The sequence below is a fragment of the Lolium perenne genome, chromosome 2 (genome assembly GCF_019359855.2).
Source record: "Lolium perenne isolate Kyuss_39 chromosome 2, Kyuss_2.0, whole genome shotgun sequence".
NCBI lineage: Eukaryota > Viridiplantae > Streptophyta > Magnoliopsida > Poales > Poaceae > Lolium > Lolium perenne.
This window is the reverse complement of record NC_067245.2, coordinates 8,797,785-8,816,919: the sequence shown is the minus strand read 5'-3', so window position 1 is coordinate 8,816,919 and position 19,135 is coordinate 8,797,785. Positions and strand designations below refer to the sequence as shown.

The 19,135-nt window shown below is 44.0% G+C and overlaps 1 protein-coding gene across 1 annotated transcript; it reads right to left on the bottom strand.

The window, feature by feature from the left end:
- Positions 1 to 8,016: 8,016 nt before the first annotated feature.
- On the bottom strand, positions 8,017 to 10,249 carry LOC127331085 (F-box protein KIB4-like). Its single transcript, XM_051357161.1, has one exon. It carries the CDS (start codon positions 9,637 to 9,639, stop codon positions 8,242 to 8,244), a length of 1,398 nt encoding a protein of 465 aa, XP_051213121.1. The 5' UTR covers positions 9,640 to 10,249; the 3' UTR covers positions 8,017 to 8,241.
- Between the last annotated feature and the right edge of the window lie 8,886 nt (positions 10,250 to 19,135).

Sequence of the window (19,135 nt, the reverse complement as noted above, 5' to 3'; positions counted from 1 at the left end):
TTTTTCGGTTTTCTCTTGAGTATAGGACCCCGCACTATGAAGAGGGGATCTAAGGTTTTATTTGGTACTTGGCTCAAATCATTTCCTCTCTGTCCGCCATCTTTCCTCCACCATATATTCGCCACCATATTTTGCCTCTTGTTTTTCCATTTCTTCTATCCAAAAGAGGCTCGAAGTTTATGCTTTCGCGAAAGGAGAAAAAAGGAAGAATAAAAAACAAAGGAAAGAAAAACAACAAAAACAAAAATTTGGGTCGATATAACCGAGTCCCAGGCCGGTCACACCGCCCGGCCCAGCAGCCTCCTCCGCTCCCTACACGCACATCCAAAAGAAACATGCCAGTATGACCGGGGTCGTATGTGGATGGTCATACCGGGAAGGGCCATCGCATGCGTTATGCTCCCTCCCGCCCGCTTTTTCCCTTGGCCCACATGCTGCATTGCTCCGCCCGCCCGCTCTGCATATCCCACTCGACCAGCGCGCCGCTTCGCTCACCTAGGCACGCACCAACCAGCGACATTGGCCGGTATGACCGGGCCCAAGGGCGGTCAAACATGCCGAATCTTCTGCTCCGCCTTATTCCTTTTGTCCCCAGCTGCTTGGGCCGGTATGACATGGCCCAAAGCCGGTCATACTGGCCATTCTTTTTTTTTCTACATGATTTTAGACAAAAAAACGGCTAGTTTTTCTTTTTAAGGAAAGGCTTGATTTTTGGATCGACTACCTAGGCCATTATTTGAGATCTGAATCAAGTTCTTGTTCCTCTCACCCTCTCTTGCATCTTTCACCACAAATCCTTGACCTAGAGAGATTCAATTAATGTTTTTGACAGAGGACCCAACCAAAAGAAAGGTCCATTCCTCCTCTATTATTCCACCGATTAAATTCGGGTTTTGAGCCTTGTGTCAAGTTCAAGCTTCGGTTTTGTTACTCTTGGAGATTGAGGACTCCTAGGCGGCAGCGGTTGCCAGAAGCAATCGACTTTTGATTGCAGGGAAATTTTGTACGGGATTGGAGGCCTCCCTAAGGTCTCCACTAGTGGATCGAGCTTCTACTTCGTGGAAGAAGTTCATGGAGAAGATGGTGTGCCTTCGTGGTGTTGGGGGCCCTTCGTGGTAACCCACACCGCTCCAACGGTGACTAGCGTCCCCTCAAGAAAGTGAACATCGGGATAAATCTTCGTCTCCACATCCTTTCTTTATTTCTATAAATTTTACTTTATCTTGATAGCCTTAGCGCATCATATAGGTTGTTCATGTAGTTTTGCATTAGACCACTTTATTTATTCGCAAAAGCCTAAAATTGCTAGAGAGGATCTTGGAATTCAGCGCGGCACTTCAACGCCGGTTCCAGATCAAGTGGTTTCGTCCCCGAGCTGGATCAGGTGGCCCAGGTCGACAATGGCGTCGGTGGAGGAGGACTGGATCGCGTTTTAGTTTTCTTCTCAAGGTCCTCTTAGCAAAAAATCAAGGGCTATGCTATAATTTCAGTTTGTTTTCATTTCCTTGCTATAATGTTTACCCGCCGCTATCAATGAACCTTCTAGGGCCTCCAAGTCCTGGCCCTACCCCTGTTAAAAAAAAGTTCTCCAAAAGAATAAGCATTTGGAAAAAAAACAAATCAATTCAGAGTCATCTTGGACCCAAATTTCTCATGGAGAGGCTTGAGCTGGGCCAGGCTGAGTGAGCTGAGAACGGAACGTCAGTTTCGTTCGCGTTTGATATATACCGTTTAGTTTTCCCTCCCCTTCTTCTCCCCAACAGCAACTCCAGTCCAAGAACTCCGTCGCGCGCTCCCCACCAATCCTCGCCGCTCTCCACCCAATTCCTAAAGAAGTGAGTAAAACGTTGTAGAACCTATTCACCCCTCTAGGTTACCCTCTTGATCCTTTCATGTATCTAGCCCTAGCATGTTCAACGGTCTCATGTTCTCATTCTTGTGCTAGCCACTTATGTGAGGCATCAATCATGGGCCTTTATATTTTAACAAAAACTTTTGTCACCCTGTGGTTGTTCAAAAGGCGCTCTAGGTATCGTCCCAGCCACCACCCCCTGGGTTCCCGATCGTCAATCGATGGCCCTTGCCTCTTATCCTTGCCTCCCAAGACCCGAGCGGTGGGAGGGGCGGGAATCCTAGACCTACGCTTGGGGTTGTAGGTTAATCCTTTAAGTGGATTTAAGTCGATAGCAAGCTATGGTAGGGACGGTGGTGCTATGCACGAAAGAACATTGTTTTCCAGACTCATGTCTTGTCAGTGGTGTTTTGTTTTACTATTTACCGTGAGGCCCAAAGCCCCATATCCTTTCACTTTTTAAACGATTTACTATGTGGCCAAAGCCCCACACCCCTTCACTTTGGTCGAAGCGTGTGGGGCCACACCCTAGTGAAAAGCAACACTACGGTGCTTATGCAGAAAACCAGACGGGATCATGGGGAGTGTACACGTAGTTCTTGCAAAAAATTCCACTGCATTGTGGTGAATGCTACTGTAACGGTGGCGGCGGCGGTGACTGAAATCCATGGAGTGAAGATGGTGGTTACAGGAGTCACCCTTTCAATTTTCTTATTCATGGGTTTTCCTGTAATTTTTATTTCTGATCTGTCCTTCGATGTTCTAGAGAAAAGCTACATTTAACCAGTTGGTGGGAACACAACAATTCTACTAAAGAAAAAGGCATTTGGAAAAAAATCAGTTCAATCATCTTAGGCCCAAATCTCTCAGGGAGAGGCTTGAGCTGGGCCGGGCTGAGCTGGGCCGAGAACGGAACGGCGCCCCTTCCCAAAGCTTCGTTCACGTTCAGCTTTATATGCCGTTCAGCTTCCCTCCCCTTCTTCTCTCCAAAATCACCTCAGCCTGACCCCTTGCTCCAGCCACTCCAAGAACTCCGCCGCGCGCTCCCCACCCAATCCAAGAACTTGGCCGCCGGGAACCGCCGTCGCCGACCCTTCCAAGCATTCTTGGTTGAAGCGACGCCGGGGAAGACAGGGAGCTCATCTCTTCCCGCGCGCAGGGCAAGAACCGCGCGCGCGCGGCCGACCAAGACCGGCCAAGAAACGCTCAAGATCGGACATGGCGAGGGCGCCGAAGCGTGAGCGCGGGCCCGTCAGGCGTGTGCTTCGAGGCGCGGTGGCGCTCGGCAGCGGCGCCATCGACTGCCTCCTCCACCCCGGCGCCTTCCTCCGCTCCAAGAACGCGAGAAGGGCCAGTACAGCAGCAGCCATGGCCAGGAAGAACTGGCGCGACGACCCGCAGCCTGCGGGGGAGCCTCTACTCCGGCGAGCGGTGGCACGCGCCCGCGGCGCCGTCAACGCTGTGCTCCATCCCGGACGGTGCGCGCTCGCCGTCATCCGCAACCTCCTCCAGCGCGCGCGCGCCGTAGGCCGCGACTTCCTCCAGCGCGTGCTCCGCCTCGTCCCCGAGTTCATCCGCCGCCTGCTGCGTCGGCGGCAACCCTTCCTGCCACAGGGAGACACGCCGCCGCCATCGCCGCCGCCATCATCGCCGCCGCCGCGGAGGGACTACGCGTTTATGTACCCCAATGATCCTCGTCCTCGGCGTCCGCGTGCCCCGAGCCCCCCTCCGCCTACACCACCCCCTCCGCCTCCACCACCACCTCCGCCGTCGCGTGAGACTTTCGTAAGGATTCTTTCCCTTCTCCCGTCAAATTCTGCCTGTTTTATTCGTAATTTGCTGCATCCATGTTCTGTGCCTGTATGCTGTAAAGGATTCGCACCAGTCTGTGGTGATTCCATCTGTAATCTTCAGTTGCAGACATTTCTGCATGACCTCTTGCATAACTTGCAGTCCATATTGACCACATGCCACATAGGATAGTTCCACAATTAATCTGCGAACAAGAAGCACTATCAGGAAGATGTTGGCTCCAGATTACTAAACTGAAAGTTCTGTCCTTGTATGATGTATAGTCTGTGGGTGATTCTGTCTGTAGTCTTGACTTGTTTCTTTAGGGTCTGCTTGAGTTGCAGACATTGAGATTATTACCAAACGGGAGAATTCTGTGCATTGATTATTACCTGCTAGTTTACTTAACCTTATAGGAGTAATTTCAGAGCATTTCAATTATGACATGGACGGTTTTATTATGCTACTGGTGATTTCATAAACATTCTGTTCTGCTGACTTGGACTGAATTTGCTGCTAACCAAATTTAGTGCATTCCATTATGTTGGTTGCATTGTCATCAGTACCATAATTTGTCCTCTCCTTAGTCCTTATGATTCTTGTTGAGAGATATAAAATGGAAAACACTAAATTTTGGAGGCAATATAAATTTATGAACCTGCAAGGTAGGAAAGGGAGTTCATTCATTCTTGTTTACCCATACCCTGAATTAGATGACAAACCCAGTCACTGAATATTGCTCAACTTGTCAATCCAGTCAATGAATTCAGACAATCTAAGCATATATGCACACAAAAGTATGTGGGTGATTCCACCTGGATTCTTGACTTGCTTATTTAGGGTCTGCTTGAGTTGCAGACATCGAGATTTCTCCATGACTCCTTGTGTTTCTTGCAGTCCATATTTCACGCATGCCACATAGGATAGTTCCAGAATTAACATGCGAACAAAAAGCACTATTGGAAAGATGTTGGCTCCAGATTACCAAACTGAAAAATTATGTGTATTGATTATTACCTGCTAGCTTACTGAACCTTATAATTTCAGACCATTTCAACTATGACTTGGACGATTTTATGATGCCCCTGGTGATTACATGAACATTCTGTTCTGGTGACTTGAACTGATTTTATGCTAATCAAACACCCATCATGTAGTATATGCTTCATTATGTTGGTTGCAGTGTCATCAGTACCATAGTTTGTTTTGTCCTTTTGATTCTTGATGAAACATATGATATGAAAAAATTGCAAATTATATTCTGCTCCTTTACTCGTTGTTTCAGTCAGATGTGATAGGCCAAAAATAGTGATTATGCAGAAATTCTGCAAACAACTAATTACATGAACACATACCTGGTAATGCAAATGACATCCAAGAATAAGGAAATATATACCTTAGATTCTAGAAAACCCAGTCACTGAATATGGCTCAACTTGTCAATCCATTGACTGCTATTATGATTCATTTTCCATCAGATTGTTGATGGTGAGGAAGTACCGGAGGCAGTTGTCAAACAATATGCATTATATTGCAGAGCGTCCGGAGTGTGCCAGAAAAATACAGAAGTATGCCATTTCTGCATTTTTGATAGGCCAAGGTCCTCATATTCCGCTGCAAAAGACGTGAGTAAACCTTTACATCTGTTTCAAGGTTTTGAAACTTTTTGAGTTTTGAGCACTACGTATAACTTAAATTTCTTTGTAGATGCTTCATCACTGTACCACCAAACACAGTGATATATTACATACTGTTCGTTGCAATGAGGCTAGTTGCAGCGTCAGACTACGACCAGGCCGTGAGCTTGCCCTTCACAAGTACTTCTTCCACGTGCAAGCTCCTGACTGGTGGAACAAGTACATCTGAGGGATCAATCCGGTTGAGGAGTGAAAGCATTTGAAGTCCATAACAGTCGTTGGGCAAAAGCCGGTTGCTTTGTATACTGGAACTTGTGAATACTGAATGTTGAGATCCACGTATTGTCAAACCAGCATCGCATACATGCCATGTTTTTGTGTTCATATACTCGTGAATGCATTAAATGTTTTCTTCTCTTCTCGTTGTTGCTCACGTTGCCGCTGCTTTGCATTTCATTAAACCTCTTCCTATGATTATGGTCATATGTGCTCAGATGAATCTCCAATTCATGTGGCAGCAGCTTGTATGTGCTGCTTAATACACAGGTTTCTCTTAGGATATATTGGTAGATCATGAATCAGCCGAAGTGCCGAAGCCTGATGCACAAATGACATCCACGTTAGCCTGAACATTCAGGTAATCCCATGTTTCTGTAAACACCAAAAACAAATCATAATTAGCCAAGTGAGTAAATGGTATTGGCAAAATTACTGATTACATCTTTTCTAAATGCAAAATCTTTTTGCATCTTCAAGTGAATAAAATGAAGTTGCTCCCGAAAAATGAACATATGTTAACATAACTAAAACACTAGTACTAATCTAAAAGTTGCTGAATTGTCACATGACAAACTATGTTAACGTAACTATGTTGATTGGTTCCAGTCAGCCAAACATAATGCTACAAAATTAGAGGAAAATGAAGTTTTGGATGATGGGATTTGTAGATTTTTTAAAACAAAATAATGATATATCTCATGAGATTGACATAATCTCTTGGGAAGAATGATATGACAACCAGGAGGTTCAGATGCCAAAATCAGAGCTGAAGTGTTCTCCAAAATAACACCCGAACTTTCAATCAACCAACAATCGGCAAACCAACCGAATTTCACAGAAAAAAAATCTGCAGTTTGCTAGTTATAGAGCCATGCCTAGCAGTAAAAATATTTATATGCAATATCTCGGAGGATTGACAAATCACGTTCAATTAACCAAGTAATTACAGAAAATGTTTTCTTGTTTACAAGTTACTTGCTCACTGCCATCAATTCGAAGGGGCCATTCTGGAGAAGACAAACTTCAATGTTTCTTGCCATTGAGTTTATTTAGTATTCAATGTATGTATCTCTAGTAAACAATATGCGCAACAATATCGATTATCACTGTTACTCCTAACCCAAATAAAAAGAAAAGAAAAAAAGGGGTGGGAGAGATCATGTACTCTTCTGTAATCCAATGAGGAAGGCATCCTCTGCTCATGAAGCAATGAAGCACCCCTTACCTGCATCGCTTGCAATCATTAACAACATACTTCCTAATTAATACCTGGAATCAAGCCTGCTCAAGGTTTGGTCCAACCCGTTGAACCTGCCGACCCAACCCAGACCCGACCGGTTTCACCCTTCGTGCACAGGCTGGGTACATCTCTACCACGAACTTGCTGTATGGATCCACAGCCAGATCAAGTGATTTGAACAAGTAGGGAGCCAGCGCCTCCTCTACAAGACTGAGTTGCTCGCTCATAACGTACATGACTTGAAGATACATGTTACACAAAAATCTAGTATATAATGTATGAAACGAGCCACCAAAATCAAAGCTGTCACCGTCTTGCCTTGTATGAGTTACCAAACGGTTTTTATCCAACATTTGACTGGATCACACATGATGACAAATTGACAATGAACCGAGTAGGTTGAATTGATGCTAATGGAATGAATCACATGACCACTTGTATTCAACAGATGATGCCGGCAGTTTATGACTTCGGTTGGGTGATCCACCCAATCATTATAGTCAGATATAATTACTGCAAAAAATCGTGAACCGTAGTTCAGTTGTTATCATCTACGAAACTAATCACACTAGGAGAATAACACAGAATATTTAGTATTCAATGTATGCAGCACATAGTTTCTGAACCATATGCAGAGTTATGACCAACAATGGCGATTAACATCCATGAATATTCATGTTTGGTATAACTTTTACCCCTAACCCAAAGCACTGTTACCCAGACAATTATGAACGACAATGTAAATGCAGCCTCTGCTGATGAAGCAAAGGAGGCTTCCCTTACCTGCATCCTTTGCAATCATTAACAGTATATACTCGCTTTGTCCCACAATATAAGATGTTAACACAACCAACATAGGTTGTAATTGGTTGTAATAACATCTTAATTACGGGACGGAGGGAGTACTAACTAACAAATACCTGGAACAAAGCCTGTTAAGGGTTTGGACCAAAACCGTTCGACCTGCCGACCAAAACACAGACCAAACGGGTTTCATGCTTCGTGGACAGGCTGGGTTGAGATGGGTTACCTGCATCCCTCGCAATCATCAACCATATACTAACTAGCAAATACCTGGAATAACTGCATCCCTAGCATCAAGTTTCAAGAGTTTCAGTTGTAAAGGCAAAATACACATACATGTACACACACGCTAGAAAAAGGGGAAGAACATCAAAGACAGAGCAATCATATTAGTCAATTTTTCCATTGAAACAATAAACTCTGTAAAGTACATGATCATGGGTAAACCAAGAAAAACTCAAACTAATTATTCAACTGCTCAAAGCTGGTGTGTATCATTGGGGTCAAGCGACCATGATGCACGCAGAGTCCAAGTAGCCCTGCGAGTAGCTTGTCCATGACTCTCTTTAGGAAACCCAAATCCACATTAACCTAGCAAACCACCCTACTGTTAACTTACTGAACCCATCAACCATTTTTCAATCCACCCGAGAAGCCACATCCATCTTTCTAAGATCAGGGGTAACCCAAATAGGAGCCGGGAAGTTGGAGAAAAGCTGCGGAGACACAACTTCTTCCTTGCTGTTATCATCCAAGTTGAGAATTCCCATATCACGATGATCATTCTTCCATCTCAATGTCCATAACTCATTATCATCAGTAAAGTAGACATGATTTCCCTTGAGAGATGGATATTCTTCAGCACTGAAACAAAGTGACTGATTATGCCCAAGAAACAACACATGGTCATGCAAGCAATCGATTTCCTTAAGTTTACTCCCTATAAGGTCAAATTCATATATTTTATATTCCGTAGTGTTCCAAAACACAGATGCCCCTGGTTCAGGTTCTAAATCATGATCCGCACAGATTCTCCAAATCAGCAGCAGATCATCCCATGGAGCTTGAACAATGTACATGTACGCCCAACCATACATATTGCGCATTTGCAAAATCATCTCCACCGTGACAACAGGTCCACTACTAAAATCAAAAGCATGAAGTTCTCCAAATCCAGTCACTGCATACAACAGGCCATCCTTGTAAGTGCAGTCCTGATAGGCATCATGAGGTGGAAGCCAGGTCCATTTATCATCCCCTAGTCTTGCGAAAGAAAGCTGCTGCTTTGGATTGTGGATGAGAACCACCATGTAGCTTCCTGTGGATGTATCAGGGAACACAAACGCCTTATAGTGGAGTTCATCCCGCAGCTTGTCAAGATCAAAAATTGATGGCGAATTATAACCAGCACGCATTCCAGTGTGCCACGACAATTCATACTTGTGTAGATCGCCGTATTCATCAAAGATGGGCTTCACCTGCTCGATGGTGATCACTGAAGGTAACGCAATCTGTTCACATGTGAGCGGATTGAGAAGATGCATCTCAGATCTTTCATCAACAGTAATCAGCCAGCCATGAGAGGACCCTATCAAACACCTAGTGTGGATAGGTGGATCCGGAAGAGTTAACTTGTACGATCTCTTTTCCCTGAGGCTGTAGAGGTAAGCAGAGCTATCGCCAGCAGATTCAGAAGTATAGAGGAGGCACGGCGTCTGAGATAGTTTATACAGCCCAAGGCTTTGTAGGCTGGTATATGCAGAGTGCCAAGAGGGGCAGACGGCGCCAACACGTATGAGGTCAGGGATTTCAAGGGTGGTAAAGATATCCATCAAGACGTCCTGAGGCAGCTCTCGCAATGTGCCCACGATAGTCTCGGTCAGCAGTGGATCAACATCTTTGCATAGTTTCTTCAGTGAACTGGGAGTGTAGCCTAGCAGCCTTGGCAAAGCTCTGAAGACTAGGGAGCACAAATGAGTCCGCTGTATAGCTAGACTCCCTAAGCTCATTATCGAGGCAACACTACATAACTCCATGGGATCAGGGTCTCTCTGCCAAGATTGGAACTTCGCCAAACAGACAAATCTCTTCAGTAACAGAGGGAAGAGACGGTCCTGGCTAAATTCCTAAGTTGCAAAGACCGGATGCTTGGACAGACCAGACAAAAAAAATCAATAACTCCCTTAGTTGCAAAGATCTGATGCTTGGACAAACCAGACAAATTTCTTCAATGATTCCGTTAGCTGCAGAGACCTGATGGTTGGACAAACCTGACAAAATTTCTTCAGTAACTTGGATGGAGCACAGAGAGGAATCTCCTGCCTACACTTATATATATCACCAATCATGGAGGCCTCCGAATTCGAATAGGTCAAGCAAATCCGAGTCCAAGAACGAAACGGATATCAAGCGCCCGAAAGTTTGGTACTTGCTGGAGAAATTTGTAGACCCGCTCGGTTTCTTCTCCGATTCCTCCAAATTCCCCCTGCCAAGTTAGGGCTGAAGGCGACAAGAGGGGATTAATCTGCTTGGGGAGGGGGGAGCAACTGCTGGGAGAAGCAACCTGGCTTCGCGCCGCCGTCGCCGGCGGTGGCGACGGGAGGAGACTGGAGTGGTGGAGCGGCGGAGTAGTATGAAAAGTTCCAATTTTCAGACTGGAGGCCCACCAGACCATTCCTGAACATGATATTTTTGTGCCCCAATTCGTACGACAATTCCTGATCATGTACGCCAATTCGTGTGCCAGGGATGGATTGATTTGTGTGTCGTACATGGATGGTATGAAATCTATCGTATGTACTCTCCGTTTTTCTTTAGTTCGTGTAGTTAAAATTAAAAATTGTCAAATTTAACCTAAAATATGGAAAAAAATTAACAACTACAATACCAAAGAAATATAATATGACAAAATATAGTTTATAGCGATTCTAATACTATAGATTATACATTGTAGATGTTAATATTTTTATAAAATATTTAATTAAATTTTACAAAAATTGACTTTGACTAAATATAGAATGCAATCTAATTGTGAACGGAGGGAGTATAGCAGTGCTCCCGCCTGGGGATCAACGAACAAACCTTGATATGGAGTAAAATAGATCAAAGGTCACTGAACATAAACTCTTTTTCGCCTTAGCCACCGTGTTGAACCACTGGCGAGTGGCTCCGTCCATCATCAGGGGCAGGTACCGAGCGGCGAGTAGCTTGGAGTGGCCGGCGATTCCCATAGCCATGGTGTATGCATTGATCCACACCCGCCGGGTCGACGGTGGTGTCGTATTTCTCGATGTCGCGGGGGCCCTTGAACCCCGGAGGGTAAGGCTCTCCTCGGACCATGGGGCCGGAGCTTGTTGGGCCAAATTGAGAGAACGAGCTGCGACGAGCTTGCTCCACTTGCAACTCTTGGTCGTGGCGATTCGCGATGCTATTGTTGATGTTGTTGCGCAAGTCACCCTCCTGGCGCGCATTCGCGATCTGGGTGCACACGTCGATTGGCTGGCCATTGGCGGCGACCATCTAGCGCAATGAACTTGGCTCGACTCGGTTGGTCGAGTGAGCACCTCGCAGGGCAAGCGGTGGGTGAGGAGGACGAGCGACTGGCCGACGAACGCGGGTAGAGGCGCTCATGGGCCTTGGCAACTGATGTCTACGGGAGCTTCTATTCTTGTAGACAGTGTTGGGCCTCTAAGAGTAGAGGTTTGTAGAACAGCAGCAAGTTTCCCTTAAGTGGATCACCCAAGGTTTATCGATCTCAGGGAGGAAGAGGTCAAAGATATCCCTCTCATGCAACCCTGCAACCACAAAGAAAGAAGTCTCTTGTGTCCCCAACACACCTATAGGTGCACTAGTTCGGCGAAGAGATAGTGAAATACAAGTGGTATGAATGTATATGAGCAGTAGCAACGGCACCAGAAAAGTGCTTGCTGGCGTGTAGTCGATGGTGGTAATATTGCGGACAGTACAGATGCAGTAAAATAGTAAACAAGCAGCGATAGCAGTATTTAGGAACAAGGCCTAGGGATCATACTTTCACTAGTGGACACTCTCAACATTGATCACATAACAGAATAAATAGATAGATGCTAGACTCTACACCCTCTTGTTGGATGATGAACACCACTAATTGTGTAGGATTACACGAACCCTCAATGCCGGAGTTAACAAGCTCCACAATATTCGATGTTCATATTTAAATAACCTTAGAGTGCAAGATAGATCAACATAACCAAATAGATCACATCAATACCATCATAGTAATAGTTAACTTCATAATCTACAAGAGATCACAATCATAGCATATACCAAGTACTTCATGATGCACACACTGCCAACATTACATCATGGAGGAGGAATAGACTACTTTAATAACATCACTAGAGTAGCACATAGATGAATTGTGATACAAAACTCATATGAATCTCAATCATGTAAGGCAGCTCATTAGATCATTGTATTGAAGTACATAGGAGAGAGATTAACCACATAGCTACCGGTACAGCCCCGAGCCTCGATGGAGAACTACTCCCTCCTCATGGGAGACAGCAGCGGTGATGAAGATGGCGGTGGAGATGGCAGCGGTGTCGATGGAGAAGCCTTCCGGGGGCACTTCCCCGTCCCGGCGGCGTGCCGGAACAGAGACTCCGTCCCCGCATCTTGGCTTCGCGATGGCGGCGGCTCTGGAAGGTTTCTCGTACCGTGGCTTTTCCGTCTCGAAGATTTAGGTCGAGGGGCTTCTTATAGGCGAAGAGGCGGCGTCAGAAGGTCAACGAGGCGACGACACACTAGGGGGGCGCGGGCCCCCCCTTGGCCGCGCCAGGGTCATGTGTGGTGGGCCTGTGGCCCCCCTCTGGCCTCTCTCGAGTGTTCTGGAAGCTTCGCTTGATCCTAAGATGCTGGGCGTTAATTTCGTCCGATTCCGAGAATATTTCCTTACTAGGATTTCTGAAACAAAAAACAGCAGAAAACAGCAACTGGCCCTTCGGCATCTCGTCAATAGGTTAGTTCCGGAAAACGCATAAAATCATCATAAAGTATGTACAAAACATGTAGATATCATCAATAATGTGGCATGGAACATAAGAAATTATCAATACGTCGGAGACGTATCAGCATCCCCAAGCTTAGTTTCTGCTCGTCCCGAGCAGGTAAACGATAACAAAGATAATTTCTGGAGTGACATGCCATCATAACCTTGATCATACTATTATAAGCATATGTAATGAATGCAGCGATCAAAACAATGGTAAATGACATGAGTAAACAAATGAATCATAAAGCAAAGACTTTTCATGAATAGTACTTCAAGACAAGCATCAATAAGTCTTGCATAAGAGTTAACTCATAAAGCAATAAATTCATAGTAAAGGCATTGAAGCAACACAAAGGAAGATTAAGTTTCAGCGGTTGCTTTCAACTTGTAACATGTATATCTCATGGATAATTGTCAATGCAAAGTAATATAACAAATGCAATATGCAAGTATGTAGGAATCAATGCACAGTTCACACAAGTGTTTGCTTCTTGAGGTGGAGAGAAATAGGTGAACTGACTCAACATAAAAGTAAAAGAAAGGCCCTTCGCAAAGGGAAGCATTGATTGCTATATTTGTGCTAGAGCTTTGATTTTGAAAACAAGAAACAATTTTGTCAACGGTAGTAATAAAGCATATGTATCATGTAAATTATATCCTACAAGTTGCAAGCCTCATGCATAGTATACTAATAGTGCCCGCACCTTGTCCTAATTAGCTCGGATTACCTGGATTATCACCGCAATACATATGTTTTAACCAAGTGTCACAAAGGGGTACCTCTATGCCGCCTGTACAAAGGTCTAAGGAGAAAGCTCGCATTGGATTTCTCGCTTTTGATTATTCTCAACTTGGACATCCATACCGGGACAACATAGACAACAGATAATGGACTCCTCTTTAATGCTTAAGCATTCAACAACAATTAATTTTCTCATATGAGATTGAGGATATTTGTCCAAAACTGAAACTTCCACCATGGATCATGGCTTTAGTTAGCGGCCCAATGTTCTTCTCTAACATTATGCATGCTCTAACCATTTTAGTGGTAAATCTCCCTTACTTCAGACAAGACGGACATGCATAGCAACTCACATGATATTCAACAAAGAGTAGTTGATGGCGTCCCCAGGAACATGGTTATCGCACAACAAGCAACTTAATAAGAGATAAAGTGCATAAGTACATATTCAATACCACAATAGTTTTTAGGCTATTTGTCCCATGAGCTATATATTGCAAAGGTGAAGGATATAAATTTAAAGGTAGCACTCAAGCAATTTACTTTGGAATGGCGGAGAAATACCATGTAGTAGGTAGGTATGGTGGACACAAATGGCATAGTGGTTGGCTCAAGGATTTTGGATGCATGAGAAGTATTCCCTCTCGATACAAGGTTTAGGCTAGCAAGGTTATTTGAAACAAACACAAGGATGAACCGGTGCAGCAAAACTCACATAAAAGACATATTGTAAATGTTATAAGACTCTACACCGTCTTCCCTGTTGTTCAAACTCTTTACTAGAAATTATCTAGACCTTAGAGAGACCAATTATGCAAACCAAATTTTAGCAAGCTCTATGTATTTCTTCATTACTAGGTGCAAAGTATATGATGCAAGAGCTTAAACATGAGCACAAAGATTGCCAAGTATCACATTATCCAGAACATTTTACCAATTACTACATGTATCATTTTCCGTTTCCAACCATATAACAATTAACGAAGCAGTTTCAACCTTCGGCATGAAAATTAAAAGCTAAGAACACATGTGTTCATATGAACCAGCGGAGCGTGTCTCTCTCCCACACAAGCATGCATTTATTCAAACAAAAATAAAAACAAAAACAAACAGACGCTCCAAGTAAAGTACATAAGATGTGACCGAATAAAAATATAGTTTCAAGAGAAGGAACCTGATAATTTGTCGATGAAGAAGGGGATGCCTTGGGCATCCCCAAGATTAGAAGCTTGAGTCTTCTTGAAATATGCAGGGGTGAACCACCGGGGCATCCCCAAGCTTAGACTTTTCACTCTTCTTGATCGTAGTATATCATCCTCCTCTCTTGACCCTTGAAAACTTCCTCCACACCAAACTCAAAACAAACTCATTAGAGGGTTAGTGCATAATCAAAAACTCACATGTTCAGAGGTGACACAATCATTCTTAACACTTCTGGACATTGCCCAAAGCTACTGGAAGTCAATGGAACAAAGAAATCCATCCAACATAGCAAAAGAAGCAATGCGAAATAAAAGACAGAATCTGTCAAAACAGAACAATCTGCAAAGACGAATTTTATTGAGGCACTAGACTTGCTCAAATGAAAATGCTCAAATTGAATGAAAGTTGCGTACATATCTGAGGATCACTCACGTAAATTGGCATAATTTTCTGAGTTACCTACAGAGAATTAGGCCCAGATTAGTGACAGCAAGAAATCTGTTTCTGCGCAGTAATCCAAATCTAGTATGAACCTTACTATCAACGACTTTACTTGGCACAACAATGCAATAAAAATAAGATAAGGAGAGGTTGCTACAGTAGTAACAACTTCCAAAACACAAATATAAAATAAAAGTGCAGAAGTAAAATAAACGCATGGGTTATCTCCCAAGAAGTTCTTTCTTTATAGCCATTAAGATGGGCTCAACAGTTTTAGTGATGCACTTGCAAGAAATAGTATTTGAAGCAAAAGAGAGCATCAAGAAGCAAATCCAAAACAAATTTAAGTCTAACATGCTTCCTATGCATAGGAATCTTGTAAATAAACAAGTTCATGAAGAGCAAAGTAACAAGCATAGGAAGATAGAACAAGTATAGCTTCAAAAATTTCAGCACATAGAGAGGTGTTTTAGTAACATGAAAATTTCTACAACCATATTTTCCTCTCTCATAATAACTTTCAGTAGCATCATGAGCAAACTCAACAATATAACTATCACATAAAGCATTCTTATCATGAGTCTCATGCATAAAATTATTCCTACCCACATAAGCATAATCAATTTTATTAGTTGTAGTGGGAGCAAATTCAACAAAGTAGCTATCATCAAATATAGGAGGCATATTGTAATCATAATAAAATTTATCCTCCATAACAGGCGGTACTAAAAGACTACTATCATTATAATCATCATAAATAGGAGGTAAAGTATCATCAAAGTAAATTTTCTCCTCAATGCTTGGGGGACTAAAAAGATCATACTCATCAAAACCAGCTTCCCCAAGCTTAGAATTTTCCATAGCATTAGCAGTGATTGCGTTCATACTAATAACATTGCTACTAGCATGCAATTGAGGCTCCTTAGGTTCTTTAATTTTCGCATCACACAATTCATGTCCTACCTTAGGAAATAAATCAAAAAGCTCATAGTTGTATTCCATTATGCCTAACTAGTGTAAAACAAGAAACAAAAAGATGCAATTGCAGGATCTAAAGGAAATAGCTTTGAGCACACACACAATGGCGCCAGAAAAGTACTTAGTTACCTGGAACCGGAGTATGAGTGCCTTTTACCTTTCCTCCTCGGCAACGGCACCAGAAAAGTGCTTGATGTCTACGGGAGCTTCTATTCTTGTAGACAGTGTTGGGCCTCCAAGAGCAGAGGTTTGTAGAACAGCAGCAAGTTTCCCTTAAGTGGATCACCCAAGGTTTATCGATCTCAGGGAGGAAGAGGTCAAAGATATCCCTCTCATGCAACCCTGCAACCACAAAGCAAGAAGTCTCTTGTGTCCCCAACACACCTATAGGTGCACTAGTTCGGCGAAGAGATAGTGAAATACAAGTGGTATGAATGTATATGAGCAGTAGCAACGGCACCAGAAAAGTGCTTGCTGGCGTGTAGTCGATGGTGGTAATATTGCGGACAGTACAAATGCAGTAAAACAGTAAACAAGCAGCGATAGCAGTATTTAGGAACAAGGCTTAGGGATCATACTTTCACTAGTGGACACTCTCAACATTGATCACATAACAGAATAAATAGATAGATGCTAGACTCTACACCCTCTTGTTGGATGATGAACACCACTAATTGTGTAGGATTACACGAACCCTCAATGCCGGAGTTAACAAGCTTCACAATATTCGATGTTCATATTTAAATAACCTTAGAGTGCAAGATAGATCAACATAACCAAATAGATCACATCAATACCATCATAGTAATAGTTAACTTCATAATCTACAAGAGATCACAATCATAGCATAAACCAAGTACTTCATGATGCACACACTGCCAACATTACATCATGGAGGAGGAATAGACTACTTTAATAACATCACTAGAGTAGCACATAGATGAATTGTGATACAAAACTCATATGAATCTCAATCATGTAAGGCGGCTCATGAGATCATTGTATTGAAGTACATAGGAGAGAGATTAACCACATAGCTACCGGTACAGCCCTGAGCCTCGATGGAGAACTACTCCCTCCTCATGGGAGACAGCAGCGGTGATGAAGATGGCGGTGGAGATGGCAGCGGTGTCGATGGAGAAGCCTTCCGGGGGCACTTCCCCGTCCCGGCGGCGTGCCGGAACAGAGACTCCTGTCCCCCAGATCTTGGCTTCGCGATGGCGGTGGCTCTGGAAGGTTTCTCGTACCGTGGCTTTTCCGTCTCGAAGATTTAGGTCGAGGGGCTTCTTATAGGCGAAGAGGCGGCGTCAGAAGGTCAACGAGGCGACGACACACTAGGGGGGCGCGCCCCCCCCCCCCTTGTCCGCGACAGGGTCATGTGTGGTGGGCCTGTGGCCCCCCTCTGGCCTCTCTCGGGTGTTCTGGAAGCTTCGCATGATCCTAAGATGCTGGGCGTTGATTTCGTCCGATTCCGAGAATATTTCCTTACTAGGATTTCTGAAACCAAAAACAGCAGAAAACAGCAACTGGCCCTTCGGCATCTCGTCAATAGGTTAGTTCTGGAAAACGCATAAAATCATCATAAAGTATGTACAAAACATGTAGATATCATCAATAATGTGGCATGGAACATAAGAAATTATCGATACGTCGGAGACGTATCAGCAGCTAGGGCCTTCGTGTAGCGTACGTAGACCCCTGATGTCTACTTCCCCCTCCTTTTCCTGTAGACAGTGTTGGGCCTCCAAGAGCAGAGGTTTGTAGAACAGCAGCAAGTTTTCCCTTAAGTGGATCACCCAAGGTTTATCGAACTCAGGGAGGAAGAGGTCAAAGATATCCCTCTCATGCAACCCTGCAACCACAAAGCAAGAAGTCTCTTGTGTCCCCAACACACCTAATAGGTGCACTAGTTCGGCGAAGAGATAGTGAAATACAGGTGGTATGAATAAGTATGAGCAGGAGCAACGGTGCCAGAAAATAGCTTGCTGGCGTGTAGTTGATGGTGGTAGTATTGCAGCAGTAGTAACGCAGTAAAACAGTAAACAAGCAGCGATAGCAGTATTTAGGAACAAGGCCTAGGGATCATAGTTTCACTAGTGGACACTCTCAACATTGATCACATAACAGAATAGATAAATGCATACTCTACACTCTTGTTGGATGATGAACACATTGCGTAGGATTACACGAACCCTCAATGCCGGAGTTAACAAGCTCCACAATTCAATGTTCATATTTAAGTAACCTTAGAGTGTAAGATAGACCAATTTGACTAAACCAAGTACTAACATAGCATGCACACTGTCACCTTCATGCATATGTAGGAGGAATAGATCACATCAATAATATCATAGCAATAGTTAACTTCGCAATCTACAAGAGATCATGATCATAGCATAAACCAAGTACTAACACGGATGCACACACTGTCACCATTACATCGTGCAGGAGGAATAAAACTACTTTAATAACATTGCTAGAGTAGCACATAGATAAATTGTGATACAAACACATTGCAATCATAAAGAGATATAAATAAGCACCTCACTATGCCATTCATCAGTGAATAAGTATTCTGTGAAATATAGCCTAAGAGACCCACACGGTGCACACACTGTCACCTTTACACACGTGGGACAAGGAGTCTCCGGAGATCACATAAGTAAAACTCACTTGACTAGCATAATGACATCTAGATTACAAGCATCATCATATGAATCTCAATCATGTAAGGCAGCTCATGAGATTATTGTATTGAAGCACATAGGAGAGAGATGAACCACATAGCTACCGGTACAGCCCCGAGCCTCGATGGAGAACTACTCCCTCCTCATGGGAGCAGCAGCGGTGATGAAGATGGTGGTGGAGATGGCAGCGGTGTCAATGGAGAAGCCTTCCGGGGGCACTTCCTCGTTCCGGCAGCGTGCCGGAACAGAGACTCCTGTCCCCCAGATCTTGGCCTCGCGATGGCGGCGGCTCTGGAAGGTTTCTGTGGTTTTCGTCGAACGTATCAGGGTTTTCGCGACGGAGGCTTTAAATAGGCGAAGAGGCGGCGCCAGAGGGTCGAAGGGGTGCCCACACTATAGGGTGGCGCGGCCCCCCCCCCCCTGGCCGCGCCGGCCTAGGGTTTGGTGGG